This window comes from Lycorma delicatula, chromosome 9 (assembly GCF_047948215.1).
Source record: "Lycorma delicatula isolate Av1 chromosome 9, ASM4794821v1, whole genome shotgun sequence".
Lineage (NCBI taxonomy): Eukaryota > Metazoa > Arthropoda > Insecta > Hemiptera > Fulgoridae > Lycorma > Lycorma delicatula.
Genome location: NC_134463.1, coordinates 85,713,511 through 85,738,938, shown reverse-complemented (window position 1 = coordinate 85,738,938; position 25,428 = coordinate 85,713,511). Strand labels below are relative to the sequence as shown.

Genomic DNA, 25,428 nt, shown 5'->3' with positions numbered 1-25,428 from the left:
CTGTAAACAGTTTTAACGCTAATTTATTGAATATCTCCAAGAACACCAATTGTGAAGTGTTGGTATTCTCATACTTTTCACTCATTTCTTCAAGAAGGTCATCCATGTAAGCATTAGGCTTCATATTCCTCTCTTCATTACGAACAGCTGTTAAGTCAAATGTACCTTTTCTTCACTCATTACTGTAGGCCCAGTGAATTTTGGCAGGAGCATTAAGAAATAAAATCGCTGACTGGTCTTCAAAACTGATTTTTTAGATGGTAATTGTTTACTGTAACAATAAACGTCATTGTCATGGGAAAACAAATAACAAAATGGTCTACAGTCACCTCATGAACCAGCTGAAGCAATTCGATCTGTCCAATCTGATTCACTGTTGCCAATCACTTTTTATTAACTCTTACTTTTAGTAGTCCCTGTTTTAAAAATGATGTGATTATATTTAATGTTCAAAACTATGAAAATACAATTTTTTTTTTTTTTTAATTTAGGTGGAGCTTAAAACCAAAAATTATTTTTTAAATTAATAATGATATATCTTTATTAATTATGTTTTATAATATTAATTTTATTGTGTGAATATACTTACACACCTTACCTGTACATTTGTAACATTTTATTAACATTGTGCCATAATTAACATTCAAAATATTCAGCGACATAAAACTTTAATCGAATTACAGTTAGTTATCTTGTTAGCCAGCCGCCATCTCTCCGTACTCAAATCTTTTGAAATATAGATAACTGAGTTCATAGCAATCAGGACTGACACCATAAAATTTTAAAAATACATTGTGGTACCAGTGACAGATACTGGATAATCTATTTTGTGGTACTTGAGCTAAAACAGCTCCGTATGGTAAATGCTGATGTGAATCAACCATTGTGATCTGTTATTAAAATGAAAAGAAATGTTTCATTAGTTGTTTTTATTAATATAATTATAGCCAGCATAATTTATTTATTTGAATTTTTGTATTTCTAAAAATATTTTATTCTATTTATTGTGAGTTTTGTTCTGGAGGATCATTGATAAATCTGAAAGTCAGATTTATCAATCTGATTAATCAGAACACTGAAGACAGCAGCTGGTTAAGTAAAGAATGACATAAAAATAATAGGTATTGGTATTGAAGTAGAATTTGGTTTAACAGATATTAATAGGATCAAAAAAGAAACATCCTGCGAAACATTGAAAGGATGTAAGAAAATAAGCTATAGTAAAGACCTTTTGATAAGTACATTAGAATACCCCAGGAAGTGATAAAAAGATCAAACTGAGGATATCAGGAGTAAATGAAATGATAAAGGTGGTGGAAGAGGAAAAATGAATGGACAGATAAAAAACAAATAGATATATAATAGATGGAAGGATGAAGATTTCATATTAATATTTTTTGAACTGTAACAGATGTTATGAAACCATCAGGTTAGAAGTGTAGTTTTATTAATTTATTTTTTGTAGATTATTTTAGATGTCATTAGTTTCACTCACCATTATTTTGAACCAGTTCATTAAATCAAGGGATGCAACAATTGTTGCTATCTAAATCTAACTTTTGTTGTTCCTTGATAAATTGTGAGTTTCATGGAACTACCTGGTTATAAGGTGATTATTTTTATTATTACTGTTTATCCATAATTTCATATAAAATACAGACTTTAGTACGTAACCTCTTTAAGAAGGCTGTTTCGTAGAGTTTGGATTATATTTAATTCAATGTAGTTCAATTTATTTCTCAACAGAAATCCCATATAAAAATTAGATTATACAAAAAAAAAGGATGAACTTAAACAATTTTTTAAATTTCAGAAAATACTGTAAATAGATTTAAAAGATTATGATTATACATTTAGCCAACAATTTTGATGGCACTAATTTGAAAATTAATCCATTATGATCATCACTATTATAATTCTTCATATTAAATCTTTGAACAACACTGCAATTCTAAAACTGTAATTGAATCAATATCACAAAATTAATTCCTTAAGATATTGTGTCATTCAAGGCAGCATTCAAAATTAAAAACCAAAATAACAGATTAAATAAGTAAAATTAAAACAAAGGTATTATTTTTTAAAACATGAAAACCACTCATACTTTTCCATTTTGTTAATTACTATAAAGTTCAGCACAGATTATAATCTGTGCTGATCAAACCAACTTAAACTTGCAGAATACATTGACAGACTGTAACAACAGAATGCAAGAATAATCTAACCATACAGGTGCAATATTATTTTATCCATTTCTAAAGAATTCCAGTAATCAAATTTCAAGTCAGAAGTAGATTATTTCATACCAAGCTATGAATAATTTTACAATTGTCTATTGCTGGAAAAAATTTTATTCATTGTCAAATTATATATATCTATCTAGAAAAGAATTATCTTTGATTTAACATGCATTTCCTTTATTCCAATGACTAATATAATTATGCAGTATTTTATTTTATTTCCACTTTACAAAGTTAAATATTCTAAAAAAAGACACTTCTTAATTCAAGGCTCTGTCTTGATAATGGTTTTATACTTAATAAATTAATCAGGATTTCAACTTTTTTTAATTTCTACTTAAAAGGTTTGACTGCATGTAATATATATATAAGGAAAATGAGGTTTATAATTACCAGTCCTAGATCTTTCTGAAATATAAATAACACACTTCTATTCTCTGCAATCAGTACAATAAATAAATCAGATCCACATCTTTCAGGTGGCCTTCGATTCCATTCATTTAACTGTTCTGTCAGTTCGTTATGCAATGAATCTCTCATATCCATCATGTACACTAAGCTTTTCTGTTATTAAACAAAAAGTAATTAAATGAAATTTTAAAGAATAAAAGTTTAAATGCAGTAAACTAACTATACAATGGAATTAAAAGCAACTTAATTATACTTAGTAATAGTTTTATAGATTTCATTTGTGATTTTTCCAGCTGTATGAATAATTAAAAATTATGCTTTAAACAATAAATAATACATAGTAATAAATAATCAAATTACTTCTAAGTCTTTGTTTAGGTTCAGAATAGAATTTAAGGTTTTTTTTTTGTAGTTACTTAATATGTTTTTTTCCAAAAAGGATTTGGTTTTATTCATGTAGACTAAATAAAATTGTAATGCTTTGCTAAAATGTGTCAATTTTATGAAATGACCTGCACTTTCTTATTTTGTTTTAATGATATATTTAAAAGAAAAGATTCATTAATGATTTATTTAACCAACATTTATCAGTAAAACAGTATATATATATATATATATATATATATATATATATATATATATATATATATACATTTACATGAATAGAGATTGAGGAGTATTTCAAATCTTTATTTTTGGAGAATAATAAAATAGATCTGATGTTTTAAATCAGTATCTTGGAATCAGTAATTTTTTTCCAGCAGGGCAGACAGAGGAAAAAATAATCAATACATAGTGGTTTGTAATTGTGATCTATGCAAAAATGAAATGAAACAAGTATACATAAGCAAACACAATGTTGGTAGCATTTACTTTTGATTGGTAAAATTACTAGCTTCTGCTTCATAATTCTTAGTACAGTCTTTCTGCAATGCCATCTGGCCTTTGGATAATTGTTGATAGTAGCAATGGAGAAATTAAATCCTTCAGGCAAATAATCATGAGTACATATACTGTTTGTTAAAAATGACAAGTTTAACATGTATAGCTCATGAATTTAAACTGATTAATATGTTTCGAAAAATTATTTCTGTTTAATATTTATCAAGTTTTATGGAGATTTGTATAGTAGTATGTTTAAAACACAATATAAAATAACTGTCTATATTAGAATGTAACTTGTTGTACAATATGCATTCTTTCTCTTAAAAATAAGAAAATGCACAATAAAAATTGAGAAAAATTTGTTTAAAAATGTTTGTGAAGATTGCTTGAGCTAAAAACATGCACAAAGATTGACTATTCCGTACAAAAGTACATAAAGACATTAAAATTTTATAAAAATTGTAAGAACCTTTTTTTTTTTAATTCAATTTTGAACTAAACTGTTTTAAAAATAATTTTATTACATTCTACTATTATAAATTGCATAAATACATACCCATTCAGTTAGGCATCTCATATTTTTACCAGCTGCTATCATAGCTTCTGGTACTGTTAAATTTATATGTACCAGACAACCTGATTTCAATAATTTCTCATGTATTTCATTTCCTAAAACAAAGTTTCAGTTAATTTTATACTATTTAAATATATATATAATATTTATAAAAATATATTTAATATATATATAATTATAATATTTATAAAAATTAGTTTTTCATTTCTGTTTTTTCTTTTATATTCAGTTCTGTTTAGAGATCTCTACTTTCAGAACATTTTATATGAAATTAAAAAAAAAATTAAACATTTTAAAAATATTGAGAGGTATGTTTACCCCATTTCAGTTGGTAGTATTTGAATATTATATATTATATATAAACAGTGATGAGCAAAGATGAATGCAAACAATGCAAACTTATTTTATCGAGATAAGAATTAAGATTAGTAGTAATCCTCTCAAGGCATTGTTTAGCCACCATTTTCCTAATGGCTAAATTTCAGGGGTTTTTAATATCCCTCTTTTATATTATTAAAATGTATATATTTCATGTTAAGTAAAAAAAAATATATACATGTATGTGTAGCTGAATTATTAATTCTTCTTATGATTGTTTTATTTAAGTTATATTTATTTTTAAGTTTATCTTGATATTTTATCATATCCACTGCATTCATTTTTTTACATACTATTATAGTGATTAAAACTTTGGTCGATTATGAAGTAGTTCTTTACATTTACTCATAGGCAATAGGCGCTAGGTTAGTATCACATACTAACACAAAAATAATATTCAACAGTACAGTTAAAACTAGTAAAGAAAATTATTAGATTTTTCTTTTATTTAAATAGATTAAATAAATTATAAAAAATCTTTTTTTTTATTTTTATAAGACAGATTACGGTACCTGATTTTACCTTCAATTATGCTCTCGGCAAATGCATTTATTAATTTATCACTAGGTAATTGTTCATTGATAAATTCTTCAATTTTTATTGAACTTTCATAGCATTTGTATGCTACTAATAATACAATTAAGGTACATGCGTTACTTCCTGTAATAAGAGATTTTATTTTAAATAATTATCTTTTATAATAATGTAATCTAAAGTACAAATGAAATATTATTACTTGTCTCGTTTTTATATGCCTATGCTCATTCTGTATTAAAAATGCACTTTTATATGTGATTCTTGCTTCATCATAATTCTTTCTTGGAAATTATACCACCTTTTAAATTTCAAAAATATGACATCCCTATGCAGCTTAAAGTAATTGTAATAAAAATACTTTGAGCATTTACAAATATATTTGATAGGGAACTATGCTGATTAGGTTGTTTCATTTAAAAAAAAACCAGATCTTGTCAAGAATTGAACCCAAGACCAGGTGAATTAAAAAATCATGTGCTTACCATTAAAACAATTAATTGGCTGATTAGTTAATTTTATTTTTAAGTATAAAACAAGAGATATTATCTTATTAAAATTAATCTTTTTAAGGTTCATATTATTTCTCAGTACTGTAAAAGTACAGTATTCCTTATTTACAGAATATGCTAATATTTAATTTTTTCATGTTTTTATTTTAATGTGCAATTTGATAAAATAAATTCAATCACGATTAAGGATGCGCTTAAGTACTATCATGATAAAATTAAGGTAAGAAATGATTTATCTCACTATTCTGTACTAGTTGGTTTATGTAGAATTTAAAATAAGTTATATTTAGTTTGCTCAACACACACTTTGTGTCTCCGCAGCACTTTTGGTGTCTTCAATCAATGTAGGCATAAGAATAAAGGTTAGATGTCATTTGTCAAATGCTTTCCTTAAAGACATAGTTTTTTAAGATGGGAATATGAAATTCCAAAACCATAAACTCAACTTTTTTGTGCAATATGAAAATAATAAAATGGTAAATCATAAATTATGACTAGAATGTCACATGAACAAGTACATAAACTTTGGCAATTCCTTTTATGAATACTTATTTACAAAGTACTTTGCTGCTTGGTGTAGAAAGTGCGTCAGTTTTTCAATATTGGTCCACCTCTATCTCTTTCTCTCTTGTTTTACATGTTCTGGCTGTTATCAAACCATCTCACTCTGTTTATCCAGGCTTGAAACCACTTTTTTCATTTCAAAAACCTTCCTGCATGTTTTTCCATTTCTGTTCTGGCAAGATAATGGACTGACTAATATTGTTCTTATTCTGTTTCATTTTATGCAGAAAAACTTTTAACCTGATTCAGTTGGTCTGTCCTGATCTTTTGATGTTGGAAATAAAAGCAGTATAGTAATTATAAATGAAGAAGATGAGCTATATATATTAGCATATGACACTACAAAAATAACTAACCTTGTTAACTCTGTTATTCAAGAAGCACAACATCCTTTGCACCTTTTACTGAGGATATGAAAGTCCAGCTACAATAGAGTTTTAAATGATGTCTAATCATTTTATTGGCAACACTCAATAAAAGTGGTCAATTTATACACCCTCTATAGCTAGCAGTTGTCTCATCAGGCATCCAGTAATAGATAGGTTATTATTCTGCTTAATTACTACAAAATAGTAATCACTGGAAGGTAGTGTCCAGTTATTAAACATGTTTTGGGACATGCTGATTTGTTAAAAGCTGTTTCATAATCTTCTGTTTTGCAGGTCGTGGAAAAGTACCACAGCATTAATTCAACTTTCTGTATAAGTATGAGATGATATATCAAGACTATTCTTTTTTTTATTAGATGTATTCAGTTAAATTGTAATCTGATTTATTAAGTAGTTAACATCAAAGAGATTAAACAGTATTCATTGATTAACACAACCTTGAGAATTTATTATTACTGACAGACTGGATTCTTTTTATCTTATTCAAATAAGATTGAAAAAAGTTATTACCTTATTTTTATGATAACCATTGGGCTTAATTCTATATTTTTTATTTAAAAATGAATGTCATAAATAACCATCATTAAAAATAAAGGGTTTGTTTAATTTTGTAGTTATTTTGGCTTTGGGTAATAATTATTTTCATCTTTTTTTTATTTATTTAAAATTAATGTAAAAATAAAAAGTAACATTACATCAGTTAAACCACTAATTTACAAATAACAACCTTTGAAGTAAAATAAACTTTTTGTACACCAAATATATTTTTATGAAATGAATCATATACATCAACTTTAAATTTATAATGATGCTACAAGATGGTATGTAGAATGCCACAAGAGTGTAGATGAATAATTTTGAAATAAATTTCTCTAATTTTGTTTTTTTTAAAAATCATATAAATTTTTATTTCAGATTTGACAAAGGTAAATAGGTAAGCAGTATTGAAATTGAACTTTACAAATATATTTGATTTATCCTGTAAAATATATTATGATTACCTGCAGTTCTGTCACCAAAATGTGACTGTGAAAATACACGTGGAAACCACCAGATTTTGACATCTCCATCTGCTTCAAAAACAATGTCTTTTGTATAAAAATGTTTACAAGACTCGCACATTCCACTTTTATAATTTGAATCGATCCTACGTAAGCAACCTAGTATTAATTTACATATAAGCATAATTTTTATACTTCTTCATTTTGTACTTTGGTCAAAAAAATTTTCTGTCATTTATGTTACTATAGTAACAAAACTGTATAAAATAATGAAGAGTAATATTTATGTTATTTGTTTTATAATTAAAATTAGATTCTCTCTTATTTTGAAATCAGATTATACTCTATATAAAAAAAAGTTTTATTTTAATCAAATCAGTAAAATGTATGAATTTTTACAGAAAGTTTATTCAAAGCATTAATTGACTGTAAAAAAATTGGTTTATGTACTTACACAGTATCAATTGTTTGTACAGAATGATTAAAGGATGTTTAATCAATTTTATCTTAAAAAAAAAATTAATTGCTCATTCAAATAATTTCTCTCAAATATAGATTTGTTAGATAGTATTTATTTTTCCTTATACTTATTTTTCCATATATTTTTTTAGCCGAGTAACTTGGTAGCATTATTTATAGATGCAAGCTTAAAAATGAGCATACTAGTAATTAATGTTAAATATTCCAGATGAAGTCCAAGGAAAAGTTTAATTTATAAATCTAATAAGTTTATCTAAAACTTTGTAATCCAGTTACAATAGAAGCATTTGAAAAATATTTTATTCTTAAAAGTTTGAATTTTGGCTTTTAGAAAGAGCTGTGGTTAAAAAAATATTTATAAAGGAAACAATTATGTAATCAACTACAGTACACTTTATTTAAAGTGAAAGTTTTAAAACTACCATAGTCTGAGATAGCTTTCACTTTAAATTACACTTCTTTAGAGATTACTGCTGAGAGCCCTGATTTTTGTGGCGCTGATGATTAGTTCTGGTTTCAATGGATTGTTTTATAGGTAATATCTTCATTCATTTGGAGTATACTATTATTGTATATTTTGAGTACACTCAAGAGTATATATACTGACAGTCTGTGAAGAATTGAAGTATACTTTTAAGCTCTTTTTTTTAGGGTAGAAATAAAACTGCATCTTGTTTGTCCAGTATAGAAACTATTATGATCAAGTTTGTAGACCCATATAAATCAGATTTATTTGTATATCTGATATCTTATTGCAACAATGTATACCTGTAGTGATTCTGTAAGCAATCTTATAGGCTGCTTTTGTAGGTCATTTTTTCAGTATTTTTTTTTTATGCGAGTGTTATGATTTTGGATTGGTTTCATCTCAGTATTGTATTGTGTCTAGACTTTTTATGAAAATGGATTGTTGTGAGGTCCTTGTAATATGTTTATAAATGCTGAAAACTAATAGAGGATTGGTGACTAGAAAAGGTATTTATGAGACTGTCAGTTGTGTAGGTTTTCAATATCTGTTTCTGTGTATTTTTGCAATTTTAAAGAAGAGTATGTTAATTAAAAATTTTAATTTTTATTGCAACAAACCAAACCAAATTATGTAATGAAAATTTTTGTAAAAAATTTACTTCAAAACATTTTCACTTGTCTCCAACCATCCTCAGTGACAAGTGCTGCACTTTCACACTGGCATCTGTGATTTTTTGTTATTTAGGCATACACATATTAAGAATGCAGTTAAAAAGTGAGCATGATTTGAATTGTGTCTGTTCATCTTCTTTATCATTGTTCTGTCTTTTTTTATTTTACAATGTTCAAGTATGTTAAGAAGTCGAATGGTAAATTATTGTGTTAATATAAAATACAGAGATTGTTGTCTATATCAGTGTGATTTGTGACTATAAGATGATTAATTAATGACTATGTTTCTGTGGAGAGCTTTTAAGAGTTTATCAGATCTTTGAAACTGTATTGCATTTGATCAATAAACAACACTGTGTAGTCAGAACAATTTGTTTAGCTAATGTATTCCACAGGCTTTGTGTTTGATTATGCATTCTGTATCTATTGACGATTTATACCACACATGTTAATGTCAACAAATTTTGCCGTATTTCATTTTCATAATTAATTCTTTTTGGAAGTGCACAACAAACTCATGGCTGGATGTCTTTGCCAATACCAATCTACTATCAGGATTCTGGTAACACATGATGTAAATGTACTTTAATGCATTCACTTACTTTTACATCCACCATTATTTAACTTCAGCTTTTATATGAGAGCTTGTGTAACAAAAACAAATAAGGTTCCTATCATTAAAAATCATTTTAAGTTTTTATAAGGTATACATTTTTTTATTAATTTTGGAACATAAAGACATTTCTCTATTTTCTTGATATCTGTTATAACAATTTATTTTGGTAACTTTTCTGGAATGTAAATAAGAAACATCTTTATTTATAAATTTTATGAGTGCAATACTCAAACAAAAAAAAAAAACAATAATTGTTTATTTAAACAATACTCAAAAAAGAAGATAATTACTGTCTTTCATTGATAATTTTAGTTTGTTTAGGCTTTACAGAATGGTATATTGTTTTATAATTTTGTAAAATGCTGGACAGGAAATCAATATTTTTAATCCAGTGGTTGACTGCATTTATAATTTTAGTATTTCAAAAAGATATTTATTTTAGATCGCATCAGATGACAGTTAATGTTTTTTTCTTTTACAGTTATGTACAATCAGCTTTGCCTAGATCCCCAAAAGAAGCAAATGTCTTTAGCAATTTTTCCAAAAATCTTATCTGGTTATAAAAGTAGTGGGGGAGGCTAGATAATGAATAGGCAGAAAATATTAAAACAACATTATGTATTATTACACCTCAGGCATAATATATGTATGAAGTTTAATAATGAAAGAAATGGGTAAAAAAATGTTAGATGTTTGTAGGGAATTGAACCCAAGACCAGTTGACTTAGTAATCAGCAATACTAACTATTAAAACAACTGGCAAGCCAATCATTTTTATATTAAATCTAAAGGAATTTGATGAAGTCTTTATTAGTGTTCTCCCATAGTCACAGTCAGTCAAATTAAACTTTTATCATTATTCAGTAGAATAATTAATCTGAAATTCATCAATTTATTATTAAATAGTAATTTGATACAAATGTAAACTAAATCACCAGAAATTTGTTGAAGACAAGTCAAGATTGATAGTGAAAAATAAATTAAAGAAAAAATACATATTGTGAAATAAAAAAATTAATGTGTTTGAGAAATTATGAATCATTACGTAAAATTTAACACAAATGAAGTACCAAATTCAACCTAGTAAGCATAGATGGGTGCATTTGGTATTGAAGAAAACTTCTAAAATAATGCAATTAACTTTTTTTGTTGATTAATGATTTTCTTATTTCATTATTTTTTTTTATAATACTGTGCAGACAAAATTATGAGCAGAATATCAATGACTGGAAAAATTTCAAATCTATCAAAAAAATGTTTTGAACATTTGTTCAAAATGTCAATGATTTGATTACATTTAATTAAATTCTCCTAAGATAATTTTCAAGCATAAAAATGGGGGAAAATGTTTCTAATGAAGAGGATGACAACTCCCTAGAAACTATTTAGATGATTTTAGAATTAAAGAGAACATTAAATTAACCTATGAATTTTTTAAACAGAAACTCTTCAAAAAACAGTTCCAGAACAGACTTTCACTTTTTTGTCTTTTGGATTAGCATCATCACTTAAATATATTTATTTACTTAAACAAAAAATTGAGAACATGTGAATATTTATAAATATAGTAAGAAATCAAACTATGCTGATGACATTAAAAGAATAAGTATTTTTTCAAAGTACGTCATGTCAATCTTAGGAATTAATAAATTCATATCTGCTTTGTTTTTGTTCTTGACAGTTGGTGATGATATTAATTGTTAAAATTTAAACTTTTACAGCAATAAACCAAACTAAAATTTATAATAAAATTTTTTAATATTTACTTAAAAATGTTTTCAGTTGTTTTTGTGAGTCTTCAGTAACTGGTGTTGCTGTTTCAAACTGGCATCAGCTGATGCTACTGCTGGCATTTTTTTTTTTTTTTTAATTAGGTAGACATATTTAGAATGTGCTCATTACATTTTCTAGACCTCATCGTCACAGAATTGACTGATAAAAGCATGTTTTTAAAATATAAAAAAATCAGCAGTGGCAGACACTCTCATTTACATCCCAAATCAGCCAACTCTGAAAACTATCCACTTTAAACAATACTATTATAAAACACAGACTATTCTACATACATGTCATCTGAAAATCACATAAAAGCTCTTTTCAATATAAAGTGCATAGGGTACATAATGTTTTATAATGGCACATTCACTAACACATTACTCCATAAAATAAATAAAAACTAAGATAAATAATGCATAAACAAGTACTTAAAGAAAATACCTAACAAAAAATTTTAGATCACAGTTAAGGCAAATTGTTACAACTGATTTAAAATTATACAACAAGAATTAGCATCTGAAACCACACAAAAGAAATATAGAGAATAACTTAAGTTAATTTATTTAACAAGTGGATTTCTGTAGTCACCTTAAGGATGAAAATTTACAAATTAATGTAATACACACATTAATTGTAAAATTTACAATTAATAGTACAATAATAAAAATAAATACTATAAACCTAAGTAACTTACTGAAAAAAAAGACTTAATATGGATTATATTAAAACGATAATTGTAATAAAGTGGGGAGGCTCTAGTTTATCAATTTTAGCGCGTTTTAGATACTGTACAAGTCGTGTAATACCTGTGTTACAGGCCATTTGCAACTATGTAAGTACGTTTGTTTTAATCTAACTGACGTTTAAAATTCACTAAAATTTTTCCAAGTTCCATTTTTACATAGCATTTTGAAAACTAAAATTAAAAACAGATACCGTAGTACGAAGTGTACATCGATTATCATTCTGATATATTCGAAGTTTTTTTTAATTAAATATTCCAAATTTGAATTTTTTTGTAAGCATCATTCCTAAAATTGTTGTGCATATTTAAAGTAATATTACACTTCGAACTAAAAAATGAAACGATCGGTTTGTTAAGGTGGATTTCTGTTACAAGAAGGCAGTGATTTCATGTGTAGTGTAACTTGTGTTCAATGTGCGTCGTCAATAGATGAATTCAGAAAATTATTTAATTATTAGTACATAACATTTTTACATGACGAAAATTTAGATCTTCCAGGTAATTGTACGAGGATTATTTTTCTGGTTTATTGTTTTTTGCATATTGCTACTTTCTACTGTTAATTCATTTTAACCTCAACTTCATTGGAGGTTTTCCATTGTGTAGTTCAAATATTTTAAATTTGCAATTTTTAATTTCGTCTAACTTTTTTTTAAAATTCCACGCATATATTTGTTTCATTCAGTTAATAAGGTGATTTTGTGTTGTATATTTTTTAATTGTAGTAGTCCATAAAAGTGCTAATGATTTTTCATGATTCCCTTAGGAAGATGTAACGAAATTGACTAAATATGTTACAATTCCACATATTATTATCGCCCATGTGTATTGCATTGTAAAGTTTTGAAGGTACTTTAAGATCTTAATGCATAATTTAATACAGAAATATCGGTTATCTTAACCTAATCTGTTAAAAAGACAGTAAAGGAAGTTCTGTATTTGTAGATGTAGTATTGATTATTCACTTTTCTTTTTGTTTTGTTAGTAAAGTGAATAAGGATTTATATTATTGCCAGGAATATAATTTTGTGAAATAGCCAAAGTTTTGCATATTAATTAAGTATGAGGTTAAGAGATAGCAGTTAAATGTAATAGGTAGTTTTGGCATTATTAGTATACAATCTAAATGTAACTTAACAGTATTCATTATTGTTTTTGTAGCAAAATGATGCTATTGATATTGGTTGTGTTTAGATCCTGTTATTCATATTAGTTTAGTTATAGAGTGTCTTAATATTAAACATTTTTTCTTTCATTTTTATTAATTTAGGTTTCTAAATACATTATTTCTTTGAATATAAGATGGATGCTAGTTTCAGAAAATAATGTTTTGTAAAAAAGTTACCTAAGTTTAATATAAAAGAGAATAATAAGTTTATTTAAAAATGAGATACAAACATCTGACTAAGTAATGATTGAGAACAAATAAATAGTAATTTAATTAAACAATTAAGTATGTAGAGCAATAAAGATTTGAAATATGTATGGGTTGTGATATACAATGAACATTACTTTTAGATGAGGTACTCTAATTTGAATCAGATGTAATGTTGCTTCTGGAAGTCTATAACCTGTTATATTTTGAAAATATTCATCAACCATATTTGCATATCTCTCTCTCACCACTGAATATAATGACAAAAATGAGAATGTTCTATGTTTGAACTCATATTTTAAAAATTATTTTAATTAAAGAACTATTCAGGATTTTCCTTCCAAGCTTTGAAAATCCACTACAATTATCATAGTCCTCTTTATTCATACTGTTAAACATGTTGTTTTCACATGTATTAATGTGTAAGTTACAACCAGTGATACTTGGTTGTAACTTTTTTATAAGCAGCCGCAAAAAACATTCCTTATAATCTTAGTTTCTTTGCAAACCGTAATTTCTTGAACATTATTCTCATATGCATTCCAATGTGTTATTCATTATTCAGTATTACCAAATATTTCTTTTGTGGATAAGTCATCATCTTTTTGTGGTTTTTTACTTTGTATAATGCAAGGTAATCATTTATCTCAATTGACAGTAAGACAGAACTGTTAGTTTGATTGCGTTGAGTTTTTTATGATTAGTAGATTTTATTCTTACCTTTATTTTGCCTTAAAAAGTTTACTAATTAGCAATATTTAAAAAAATCCAACTGTTTTAGTAGTATCTTTATAGAACCTCTAGTTTTTGAATAAATTGATGTTTCATTATGAACAATGAGGAGATCAGTGATTATATTTTGTGTATTTGTTTCTTAAAGCATTCCTATTTAGCAAATTGTATTGGTTATCTAGTAATAATAAGATTATTGTCATTCAGCTTGTTGTCTCATTTATAATGCTGATTTATCAGTTTCACACCTACTGTAACTATCAGTTGTGGAAATGCAACTGCCAAACAATAATGTTGAATTTTACTGTATTGTAAATGCAAAGGACAAAGCTGTCGCTTTCTTGCAGGATACTGGAATATTACTAAAAATGAAGTTGTGTTGAATAAGTCACCTACATAATTATTTAACAAGATTAAAAATTACTAAGATTATGTGTTCCCTGTTTATTTTAAAATCTTGTAGTATGAGTAATTGGTGGTTGGGTAAAAACAGTAGATATGTGCAAGACAGTATAAAAAATATAGTGTTGGTAGAATGTTCAACAGTGATTATTTGACAGAATTATCTGAGAATACAACAATATATGGTTTCTGACAGACATGAGAAACATTACTACCAGTTGCACAAATTATGTCCAATCATTGGGTTGTTTATTAATGCATCAGAATCAATAATTTGAGTTATACCCCTGAAACTGTTAGCCATTAGTTTCATAGATATGACAATTTGAATTAAATTTAAATAGTTAAGCAATTGAACCCAAAAAACGAAATGTCATTTTAGAATGTATATGTGAAAGACAGATGGCTATTAGGAGTAGTTTTTGAACTTATTGTCATATTATTGAAGTTAAAAATTTCTTCAGTAGACAGATTAGTGTGAGTTTTTGTGGAGAAGTTATTGAAATTATTGTGTTATGTTATCGAAGTTCAAAATTACTTTAAAAAATTTTGTAAGATACTAGTTTTAAACTGTGCTGGTTAATAATACATATGAATAATACTAGATGGTATATCCAAAATAAGTATTGTTTCTTGTAGAATAGCATATGCTGTTTGTTTCAAAAAATAATTGGTTGTTAACTTATAGAAAAGTGCTGTTCCACTTTATTATCAGTTAGATCATATTTTGTTGATCCTATAAGCCAAAGTATTTTATTTCATATTTATTTAATTTTAATTAATTGTTACTTATGTTGATAAAAATTTGTGTGAACAGATCTTTAGTTTTCATTTCAGAAATTTATGTTTTCTTTTGTGTCTAACAAAAAATAATTTTATGTCACCAACAGTGTCCAATAGTTGCACCAATCATGTAAATGATATGAATATTGTTATCTGCTTTTATATTAGCTACACTAATTCTGATTTGTTTTCTTTTTTTTTAAATTAATTTATTGATCATATTTATTACAATAATCAGCAAAAAATAAAAGCTAGTAGAAATAAAATAAATATGATATTTCTGTAAAGCTCAAAATATTTTGGTAATTGAGTATTGGAAAAGGAAGGGAAGAAATTCATGTGTACAATATATTATTTGGTTATAATTCTGTGGCAACAGTAATTTTATATTCTAAACAAAATTCGGAACTTTTGAAAGATAAAAAGAAAGTTATTTTTCAAAACAGATTTACTTTGTCACCTAATTGGTTTTCCCCCAAACAGTGCGGTTTTTCGAATAATGATCTGGTAATTGATTTATTTGTCTGGTTTTCTTAGAAATTGAAAATTTACAAAAAAATGTTTTATGAGAATTGAGAAACTTGTATTTAAATTTCAAGAGTTCTGTTAAATGATATTAGGGTACTTATGTATTAACACCACCGCAGCTACAGTTGCTGTTTAGGTTATGTTGACTTCGTGTACTGACAAATCGTACGTATATCAAAATAACCTAACTAAATATAACCACGCTCGCTTCCCTCGCTAACCTCTTGCGTATTAACGGCACCGCAGCTACAGCTTTATTTAAAAACAAAGTAGTCAATTGGATTTCGGTGGATTAACATTAATTGGATTTCGGTGCTATAACATTAAGATTATATTATTAATAATTTGTATATATTATGCATATTTAATGTTAATTATAAGAGGTTAGCGAGCGTAGGTTATATTTGGTTAGGTTATTTTGATATATGTATGATTTGTCAGTACACGAAGTCAACATATACGTATGAAGTCAACATAACCTAAACAGCAGCTGTAGCTGCGGTGGTGTTAATACGTAAGTACCGATATTAGTTCCAAATATCACTGCAAGGAGTGACTACGAAAGCAAAATGTTTCTTAATCCAACTTTTATGAAAATAACTGCTCAATCTTGTGGCTCAATCATCTCATTAGTGTGCTATTTTTGATTCCTGTACTTTTTTTAGTACATTCACCTCAACGTTGATTCAGTGTATATACATGGGGAATTACGGTATAGTATATGTTTTTTTAAATGAAATGTTTATTTAAATTTTTTCATAATTTAATAAGAAATATGACAACTGAAACAAAAAAGAGGAGATGAAGTTGCAAATTTATTAAAGAATGGTTACAATGTGCATTTTATAAAAAATGGTTGCAAACAGTACAAGAAGGCGATGAAAAGGTAAGATGCTTGATATGCAATATAACCTTTAGTGTCAAATGGGATGGCGTAAAAGCTGTAAAAATACATGGAAGCAACTATTCATAAAAAGAATATAACGTAACTTGCTCGTACTTCCAACTTGGAAAACTTTTTTAAACCTAAATGTTCCAAGTTTGAAGATCACGTAACAGCAGCAGAACTATCACAAGTTTATCATGGTGTTTAGTCGCATAACAGCTTTGTATCCATGACATGTAGAACTAAAGTTAATGTTTCAACATTTCCTGATTGTATGATTTGCAAAAAACATAAGACTTGGGTAGACAATAATAGAGTCTCTGGTACAAAATATTTTGGCTCCCTATGTACTTGAAATAATTTTAAAAGTTTTAAAACATTTACCATGTAGTATTCCTACTGATGCTTTGAATAAAGGTAATAAAAGGTTGTTTCCAATCGCGATTCATTATTTTAATGTAAATGATTACGAGCAACCTATTGTTCATGCTGTCATTGATTTTAAACAGACACGGTGCAAAACTACTGAAGTTATTTAATATTATTCAATCAACAATTAACCATGCAGAATTAGATATTAAGAACATTACCTCATTTGGAGCTGATAATGAATCTGTTAACTTTGGATGCAATTCTTACAGTTTTTATAAAATTACAAGCAAATAACAAAAATTTTATTAAAGCTAATTGAAATTGTCATATTTTTCATAACACTGCTAAACACACATTAAAAACAATCAAATACAATGTGGAAACATTAGTCTTAAAAATTTACAGGAAATTTTCATCCATCAACTTATACCAAAGAACTAAAAGACTGTTTTGATTTTTTTTACCAGTCATACTTTCAGGTATTGAAACATGTTTCGACAAGGTGGTTGAGTTTGTACAAAACCACTGATAGACTACTTAAGAATTGGTCTACCATAACTCTTATTTTATAAATCAAGGAGAAGATGAGTGCAATCCCACCATCTGGAAATTCATACGCGAACATGATAATGGTATTACTGATACAAAATCCCTACCAGAATTGATGATTTATTTTATTCATTGTTTCTTACATATTTTCAAAAAATACATCCTAATTGTTGAAAAAGAAGTTAGTGATGTAACTGAGTAAAATACCGTGTGTTTGTAGACCTTAAAAATGATATACTGCAAAGAAAAGAGCAGTGCTTTTATGGTTTTATAGTAAATCAAGACTTTTGGATTTATCAGAAAATAATCAAAAACTTTTCAAAGCATCAGATATTGTGCACACAAAAGCGTTAAAATATTTAGATGATAGGTATGATATTAAAAATCCATTTTATATTTCTGTTCAGAAATTTAATTTAATAAAAGATAATATTCCCTCCTTTGCAAGATTGTTGCGAAATAGATAAATATATAAACAAAATAAATTTGAAAGAAAACAGTGATATTTTTAATGAAATTTGAGTAGGAGGCAACTCTGGAGATGTGAGCATTAGAATGTATTGTCAACTTTGATTGAATTTTCAGAGAATTATAATAAGTATAATGTTAATTAGTGTTTAATAATTGCTTAAAAGTAATAATAGTTTGAATTATTTAAAATCCAATGGTATAATGATGTAATTTATTATATTCTGCACTGTTTCCATTTTTAATTGAAGCGTTAATTGATTATATGATTGATTAACTGTTTGATTATATTTCATTAACTGTTCAGTTTCTTTGATAACAAGATTTGATTTTGTCTTTATTTAGCCACTGTCTTTTACTGCAGTTATGACCCGACAAACTTCTTTTGTTCATTAATAAAAGTCAAAATTAGTTTTCAGAATATAAAAAATGGCCACAACCTCATTGTTGTACCCACAAATGTGATTTATGTAGACTGATGTTTAGTAAATAAAAAATATTGGCGATTCTAGTTCACAGTTAAGATATGAAATTGCTTTTTGCACTGATATGTTTTTAAAAACACTATTATAGTACATAAAAAGTTTAACATTTTCAGTTAACAATAGGATGGAAAAAGTGTTGTGGGGAAAAAGAAAAACTTACTTTTAAAAATGCTGCAAATCTCAGTTATCTTTTAAAAAAGATTACAATTGTTTCATTTAAGTATAGAATACAATACAAATCTCACATTTTACATGCTTGTGGAGATTTTAATTATGTTGAAATCTAAAGTAATTTGATATATGAGCTATATTTGCTAAAGAAATAAAAACTTAATTATAACAATCTCCACTTCTGTTAAATAAAGCAGCAGAATTATTTTCATGTAACTCTTCTCAACTCCTTAGTATATGAGAACGAGCCATATTACGCTTTCATCATTATTAATAAACTTACAATTCATTTAGATATCCTCTCAACAATTTATTTTAAATAAAATTAAAGGTTTTTGTTTACACAACGAACATATAAGTGTTTAAAAAAGTACAAAAAAATTTTTTTCTGCATTTTGAACATAAGTAATCTTAATTAACACCTTTCAAGTATCTTCACATGTTTAATTTATTTATTAGTACTTTATATGGACTACTGTTTTTTTATTTTAAAATTAATTATGTATTTTGTGACTTATCAAGATTTATTCATGGTTTCTCTTGACCCAGACAGCCAAATGCGCTTGGTCATTGGTTTTTTTTTATTGTTATCTGTGTAGTATTCACTTACAAAGTTATCTCTGTTAGAATTATAATGTAATACCATTAATCTAAATAAAACATTTATTTACAGTTAGGTGCCATATTCAAACATTTTTAGGTGGTTTAAATAAATTATAATTGTTTTTTCTTGCCTCTGTATTATATGTCTTGGTTAACATCATGTTATTATTTGAGGTATCTCAGTCAAGGGTTTTAGACAAGACAGTGAGGTACCTGAATTTACCCTGATTTTCATATAGGTTGACAGTGTGGCGTGTAACTGACAATTAACAATAGTTGTCCACATTCCTCCTGCATTGTCAGAGTTGTCCAATATCTTAGACCATACAATGATCTATCTGCTTTAGCCTCATCTGAATCCATTGCCTTATACTGGTACTCTTCTCTCAGAACACTTAAGATAGATGCTCCTCTGATTACCTTTCTGGAAAGTAGGCATTGCTCACATTAGTTACTTTAACATTAAATTACATGTGCTTTTGGGTATGAATTTAAGTACATTATTCTTTTCTTTTTTTTCTTTACTCATGCAATTTTATTCCAAAGCAAAAAGTACATGAGAACATGTAATTTCATAAATAGAAGTTGCACAATTGTGGGATATGGTTGATAGTAAATACATGTTTTCATGTGTTATATAACACACTCCTGCCTGCAGGCAGGTAGGCAGGAAATAGACTATTGTTACCTTATAATGCTAATAATGTGCAGGCTATTAACAGGACCAGTTTAATCATATTCATTCACCATTAGTTTCGTTTCTGTATTATTTAATTTGTGTTTTAAAGAAACAGACTGTATTCTCATAATGAATGAAAGATTAATTCTCCATCCTGTACAGCAAAGTTTCAATTATTGATAATGAAATGCGCTGAAGGAATGATCATCACATCATGTCACGTAAATTTGACATTTTGAAAACTGATGTTTACAAGTGAAACAACAAAAAGAGTGATTAATTAAATGGTAATTTTTGTAATCTGTGCTTTTTTCTTGATAAAAAATTGCTAACTTTCCTGGGGTAGAAAATCAGCTGTTACTTTTACCATCAAAGTTCTACTGATTCAGGCTACTAGTTGAATTGCTCAGCATCTTGAAATCAATGATTTCAATTTTATGGTAGTCATACTTGGTGTATACGGTTTCATTGTAGACTTGGTCTTTTAATTGAATAACGACTTTGGCACAACATGCATTTCAAGAGTATAAAAATAAAATTATGGTTTCATTGATTTATTTTACAAAAGAGGTTTAACAAACGATTGTGATTTGACTCAAATTGGGAATGCAAAGCAGTGGCATAGATTTGGAAGAAAAAGGTGTTAAATCTATGCTCATTAGATCAACAGAATAACAGACAAAGGTGTATGGTTATGCTTTTCACTAGCTGTTGATGGAACAATTAAACTCCATATAATTAAAAATACTTTACTCAAAGGAAATTTTCTACAGGTGTAATTGTTCCCATCCAGAAAAAACATTTAATGGAAAAAAGATTGTTCTGGACAGGATTGAAACAATTTGAACAGAAAGCCAGGTGTTCTATTAAATATATATGTTTTTGACAGTTTTAAAGCACATTTGATTAACTAAAAAAAGAAAGTCCAAATAAATAGACATTTTTGGCAATGGTTCCTGGCAGATTAACATTTATATATAATTCAGTTGCTTGTTTTGTTTGTGAATTAACCTTTCAAAGCCATTTTTGAAAATGTTATCTTCCTGAAGAGTTCCATAAAATTGAACTTTTAATAAGTTTCAGCCCAATCCGATTGGCATTCTTAAGATATGGTATAAGTCTATGCAACATTTATCAAAAACTGTTAACTTTGTTGTTGTATTTAGCTTGCATGTTTATGCTTTTTCATAATGCTGGAAAATTGTTTTGTAGTACTGTGTGTGTATCATTTTGTAAATCATAAACTCTGTTATCTTTAACTGCTACTTGATGTAAAATATTAATCATGGAGTGTTTTAAAATCTTGCTGTTAATAAAGTAATAATAATAATAATAATATTGAATTTAACTGAATTAAATACATATATTACATATGTTTGTTTGTTTCAGATTTGGTGTGCATTGTTGTCATATTTACAACGATAATACCATGGGTGAAGGCAATGTACAAGATAATAAGCAATTGGCTGTGACATTGTATAAACCATGGGTGTTAGAATATGAAACGCCAACTACGTTAAGATTTGTCCAAATTGATTACCATACACCACAAGATAGCAAAGGTGATAGAAATCAATCCGATTCTACTTCTGATAAAAGTACAAGTACTAAAGATGGAGAAGAGCCACTATCAAAGGAATCTTCAACTACAACTATAATTGAGGAAGATGATGTTGTATTTTTACGAAGTTTAGATCCGAAAGAATGGAAAAAACAGGATCATTACAAAGTTTTAGGTTTACATCATTTAAGATTTAAAGCGACTGAAGCCGATATAAAGAAAGCTTATCGTAGAAAGGTTCTAAAACATCATCCAGATAAGCGTAAAGCAATGGGTGAAGAAGTTAGAGATGATGATGATTATTTTACTTGTATTACCAAAGCTTGGGAAACATTAGGTGATAAAACTAAACGGAGATCTTATGATTCAGTCGATCCACATTTTGATGACACTATACCTAGTAATAATGATTATAATAAAAATAATTTTTATGAAGTTTTTAATGAAGCGTTCGATATGAATGCACAGTGGTCTGAAAAAACACCGGTACCAAAATTAGGGGGTGCAAATGCTACAAGGGAGGAAGTTGATAGATTTTATACATTTTGGTATAATTTTGAATCGTGGCGTGAATATTCATATTTAGATGAAGAAGAAAAGGAGAAAGGACAAGATCGTGATGAACGTAAGTGGATCGAAAAACAAAATAAAGCTGCGAGAGCTAAACTTAAAAAAGAAGAAATGGTACGTATTAGAAACTTAATTGATTTAGCATATAGTATTGATCCAAGAATAAACAAATTTAAATTAGAAGATAAAGAAAAGAAATTAGCGATGAAAAAAGCTAAACAAGATGCAGCTAGGCAAAGACAAGAGGAAGAAGAAAGGTTAGTGAAAGAAAAAGAAGAAAAAGAAAGGGCTGCCAAAGAGATGGCTGAAGCTGAAGAAAAAGCAAAACAGCAAGCATTGAAAGCAGAACGAGAAGCTCAGAAACGTGTTTTAAAGAAAGAACGTAAAAATTTAAGAGATCTTTGTAAGAAAAACAATTATTACAGTTTAAATCAAGAAGAAACAGTTAAAAATATGACGAATTTAGAAAAAATCTGTGAAGCACTGGATGCATCACAACTTGCCAATTTTTCAAAAGAATTACTTAGTTCGGGTCGGGAAGCATTTTTGAAAGCGGTTGAAGAAATGGAGAGACGCATTCAAGAAGAAAGGAAAAGCCAGATGGAGATGGCTGGACTTAAACAAAGTTCTAGTAGCTCTGTTAGTAATACCAGTTCTGGTAGCGGTAGTAAAAAAGGTTCTGATTATTGGCCACCGGATCACGTACAGATGTTAATAAAAGCAGTAAATATGTTTCCAGCAGGTACAAGTCAACGATGGGAGGTAGTCGCTAATTTTTTGAATCAGCATTGTTCAAACGGTACACCTAACACTAAAACAATAAGAACAGCTAAAGAAGTGTTGGCAAAAGCAAAAGAACTTAAAGATAGTGATTTTTCAAAAAGTCAGCTTAAAGAAGTTGCCAATCAAAAAGCTTATGATAATTTTGAAAAAGATAAAAAAGGTGCGATCGGTCAAATTGATGCAACCGTTTCGGAACGATTTGAAACTGTTGCTGAACAACAGGGTTTACCAAAACCATGGACGGCTGAAGAACAGCAACTGTTAGAACAAGCGTTAAAAACTTATAATTCTTCAACGCCTGAACGTTGGGATCGTATTGCAGAGTGTATACCTTCTAGAACGAAAAAGGAATGCATGAAACGTTATAAAGAACTGTGTGAAATGGTTAAAGCTAAAAAAGCTGCTCAGGCTGCTGCTACGACAAATAATAAAAAGTAACAGTTTTTTTAATTTAATTATATTTTTTAAAATGTATTGTTATTTTTGAAATAAGTAATGTTTTTGCCATAAAATAATAATTTACTTATTAATAATTAATAAACTTTGATCGAATATAGTTTGTAGGCGTTAGTGATAAATAATTAAAATGTTAATTTCTTTGTGAAAATTCCTTACCAATCTTGTTATTACATATGCATGTGATACCAAGTTATTAGATTATTGTAAATAAGTTGTTTTTTTAATGTTTAAAAGCAAATTACCTTTTTTCTTTCATGGAAAATTATTTACTTATTTTTCATTTCTGATTAAATAGTAATTTTATGTAAACTTAGTGTTTATTTCTTTTTAAATTTAGTAGTTACTGTTTGTGTGTGTTTTCTTTTTAAACTTAAATTATTTTTTAATTAAATTAATTTTTGCTATGTTTTGAATACTAATTTATTATGACTTTTATACTGTTTAGAAGAATGGCACTACATTAAAGTTTTCATGATAATCTAATCAATTATGAGAACTCTGAAAATTAAACAATTTTTATCATATTGTTCTGGATAGAAGGCAGTTTTTTGGCTTATATGTATTAATTTACAAAAATAAATGTATTCACCAGAAAAGTTTTAAGAAATGGAAATGCTGGCCCCAGTAGCAAATTTTCTTGTTAGCTGCTCCAGGGTTCGTGTTTCTTTTATCAGATTGCACAGTATGTGGTTGAAGTATGTTGATAAAACCCAGGCATAGATCAACTAATTCCAATTTATTTTTTGTAAGCAGTTTTAAGTATTATTAAATATCATTTCCATGTACGTATAGTACTGTTCATTATTTATACAATTATAATACTCTGTTGCAATATTGTACATTTTTTACAGTTACATTAAGTGTTTTTTATATTCAGTTAGATGTAAAAAGTATGAAAACATAGCTGAATAGTATTTCTAATAATCATGATTAGGAAATTAAGATCTTTTCACATTTATTTTAATGAAAAAAGTAATTCAGTATGGATATTTATGTTAATTTAAAATAGATTTGAGGAATAAGTTCCAAAACTTCCCTTGTCCATGTCAGCTGTTTCTGGAAATATTTCAAAAACATTTTTTGATAAATCTGTTAGTTTATATTATGTAATTCTTATTTATATATTTTATACATCATCATGAGATACGTTAAAATAAGTTTAAAGAATATCTGTAAGTAGTTAACAAGAGTAGTTGCACATTTTATTTCGTATAAGCCAAGTTTTGGAAAAATGAAGGATAAAGACTAGTTTTGTAATAACATATGAAACATCTGGTTTTAAAAAAATACATTTTATTAACTAATTCAAAGAGTTTTATTTTGATGTTATTACCTGTACTGATTTCAAATGAAAAAATATTTAAAAAAGGTAAGAAAAAATATTTTTTGTGAAGAATCTTTTTTTATTATTAAACTTATAAACTTGTTTAATTTTCTTTTACATCCAGAGGCTGTTCTTATTTTATTCAAAAATAAGATCTTCCATTATATCATGTTTGTTGATAGTATTTTTGTAATGTTTTAAGAAGGATCTTCTCACCAATTATTGCCAGAAGGTTTTTTAAGGAGATGGTTTACAATGGTTATGCAATTTTCTTGAATTTTCAATGGTTTACCTGTGTTCTATTCCTGTTGGTTTGATCATTGTGATATTTTTCCCTCTTTTATATATTCCTTAAAAATTATCTATTTCTGAATGATAATGAACTTACTGTATCATACGTATAACAGATTTCCAGACTAGTACTTTTAATTCCCTCTTTCCTAAATGATAAAT

The 25,428-nt window shown here is 27.2% G+C and overlaps 2 protein-coding genes across 2 annotated transcripts; one reads left to right on the top strand and one right to left on the bottom strand.

Moving 5' to 3' along the window:
- Window positions 1-642: 642 nt before the first annotated feature.
- Window positions 643-19,962, bottom strand: LOC142330699 (uncharacterized). The gene is made up of 7 exons (XM_075376145.1): window positions 19,864-19,962; window positions 11,791-11,797; window positions 7,489-7,647; window positions 5,011-5,148; window positions 4,093-4,205; window positions 2,634-2,804; window positions 643-890 (listed from the first exon to the last, which is right to left on the bottom strand). Exons 1-7 carry the CDS (start codon window positions 19,960-19,962, stop codon window positions 696-698), a joined length of 882 nt encoding a protein of 293 aa, XP_075232260.1. The 3' UTR covers window positions 643-695.
- LOC142329693 (dnaJ homolog subfamily C member 2) lies at window positions 12,625-24,955 on the top strand. Its single transcript, XM_075374394.1, has 2 exons — window positions 12,625-12,743; window positions 21,668-24,955. Exon 2 carries the CDS (start codon window positions 21,708-21,710, stop codon window positions 23,628-23,630), a length of 1,923 nt encoding a protein of 640 aa, XP_075230509.1. The 5' UTR covers window positions 12,625-12,743; window positions 21,668-21,707; the 3' UTR covers window positions 23,631-24,955.
- Window positions 24,956-25,428: the final 473 nt, after the last annotated feature.